General features: G+C 66.3%; 1 protein-coding gene across 1 annotated transcript; it reads right to left on the bottom strand.

Annotated features, from left to right (window-relative positions):
- Nucleotides 1-1,044: 1,044 nt before the first annotated feature.
- On the bottom strand, nucleotides 1,045-1,709 carry LOC114073337 (protein reprimo-like). Its single transcript, XM_027911111.1, has one exon. The coding sequence runs from the start codon at nucleotides 1,679-1,681 to the stop codon at nucleotides 1,304-1,306; it is 378 nt and encodes a 125-aa protein (XP_027766912.1). The 5' UTR covers nucleotides 1,682-1,709; the 3' UTR covers nucleotides 1,045-1,303.
- Between the last annotated feature and the right edge of the window lie 257 nt (nucleotides 1,710-1,966).

The raw sequence follows: 1,966 nt of genomic DNA, 5'->3' as shown, positions 1-1,966 counted from the left end.
GCTATAATGACGAGTCCACAGCGTGTTTGTTCCCCAGAGAACAGGCAGATCTGTTCTTTGTCTTTCCCTTAAATGTAGCTGTAAATGAGGGAGCACACGGGGAACTGAACTCCCTTGGGATGCTCTGCTTTGTCTCACTTTCCATCAGAAGACGTTGTGTCAGGCTCCAGCTTTATTTCACCCCCCTCCCAGCTCAGGTGTCAATGAGTTTCACCTTGTCCATCACAATTTAAGCTCCTGATAACATCTCCCGGAGGTGTCTGGAACACTTTGGTGGCTCAGCCATCTCGGCACCCAGGGTGAACCGAGCAGCCTGGAAATCTGTCTGGCTGCTCCGGAAAACTTCCTGATCATTATCGGCATTAAAAATATCGACAATTAGCATCTTACTGCGGGGATTCGGGGCTCGTGAGAGCCGTTATCTCACAGACACGCTGGCTGAGCCTCTTTTGCCCCCATCCCTCTGCCGTGTCCCCGGCAAGTGTTCGTGCCGGTCCCACTCCCCTCCAGCAAACGCGGAGACATCAGTTTATCACCAACCGCCCGAGGAGCCCCCGGGGATGTGATAAACAGCTTAGAAAGATGCTCTGGAGTCCCCACGGAGGGAAGGGATGGAGAGAACAGAACCCCGCGCGGGCAGCAGCTTCTCCCTCCCGAAAACGTGACCGTGCGAAGTCACCTGTTGGCCAGCCGGGTTAAAAAAAAACCCGATGTATTGTGGTTTTCCAGAGCCAAACCCGGACCGAGGGGATGCAGCCGGGGTGGTTTGGGTTATTTCCCTGGTCACAGCCGGGAGCCGCGGGATCCACGGGGCAGGACCGCGGTCCCAGCATCTCCCCCGCGCCCAGGGATGCGCGTCCCGCGTTCGCCCAGCCTGGTGCAACCGGGGAGGACTGGGAAAGCACTGGAAAAGCGCTGGAAAAGGGGAATTTTAGCAGAACTGCGAGGAAAAACCTGCACGGACGGGCTCCGGGGGGAGAGGGAAGGGTTCATCCCGGTGCATCCCGGTGCATCCCGGCCGCCCCCCGCGCCCCTCCGCGGCCCCCCGGGACGCGCAGGGAGGGATGGAGGGATAAAGGCGGACGGAATAAGGACCCCCAGACCTGTTGCCATCAGAGCACGCTTTACTTGGCAGCCCGCGGGCGGACGGGACGGGACAGGCGGCTCCGGGCGCCCCGCGCGGCTCCGCGGCCTCCGGGATCCCGGGAATCGTCCGTGGGGCGGTTTTTGAGGAGGAAAAAGCTCCGAGCCGAGGCGGCGGCGTGTCCGCAGAGGGGCCGGGCGCTGTCCCGGGGCCGGGCGGTCAGTACGGCCCCACCACCACCGCCTCCACCTCCTTGGACGGCCGGCGGTCCTTCACCAGGAAGTTGATCATCCCCTCGGACTTGATGAGCAGGTTGCAGCCGAGGAAGAAGATGCCGAAGACGACGGTGAGGGCGAGGACGCACATGACGGCGATCTGCACGACCCGCATGATGTACAGGCTGCGCTCCTCGGCCGCGCCGCTGCCGTCGGTCACCACGGAGGCGGCGGTGCAGCAGCGCAGCGCCCGCTCCAGCTCCAGCGCCGCTCCCCCGGCCCCCGCCAGCAGCCCCGCGGCCGCCGAGGAGCCGTTCGGCCCTCCCTGCAGCCCCGCGGCCCCGCCGAGCGCTCCCGGGAGCCCCGCCGAGGAGCCGTTCATCCCTCCGATCCGGCAGCGCCGAGCCGCTCACCCCGCCCGGCAGCCCCTCCGCCGCCGCCGCCGCATGCAGGCGGGCCGGGCCGGGCCGGGCTGAGCCGTGCCGGGCCGGGCTGAGCCGTGCCGAGCCCACCCGAGCCGAGCCCGACCGAGCAGAGCCCACCCAGCCTGGCCGAGCAGCCCCGCCGCGCAGCCCGCCCCGCCCCGGGGAGAGGGAGGGGAGAGGGAGGGGAGACAGGGAGGGGAGACAGGGAGGGGAGACGGCTCGGGGGACGGGAGGGAGCGGGG

The sequence above is a fragment of the Empidonax traillii genome, unplaced genomic scaffold, assembly GCF_003031625.1.
Source record: "Empidonax traillii isolate 1590-97213 ecotype Southwest subspecies unplaced genomic scaffold, ASM303162v1 scaffold6084:size11059, whole genome shotgun sequence".
In the NCBI taxonomy this organism is placed as follows: Eukaryota; Metazoa; Chordata; class Aves; order Passeriformes; family Tyrannidae; genus Empidonax; species Empidonax traillii.
The sequence above is the reverse complement of the archived record's forward strand: the minus strand, read 5'-3'. Positions and strand labels throughout refer to the sequence as shown.

Excerpts from the sequence above, each read along its gene's own strand:
- LOC114073337 (XM_027911111.1), bottom strand. The coding sequence starts at position 1,681 with ATGAACGGCTCCTCGGCGGGGCTCCCGGGAGCGCTCGGCGGGGCCGCG.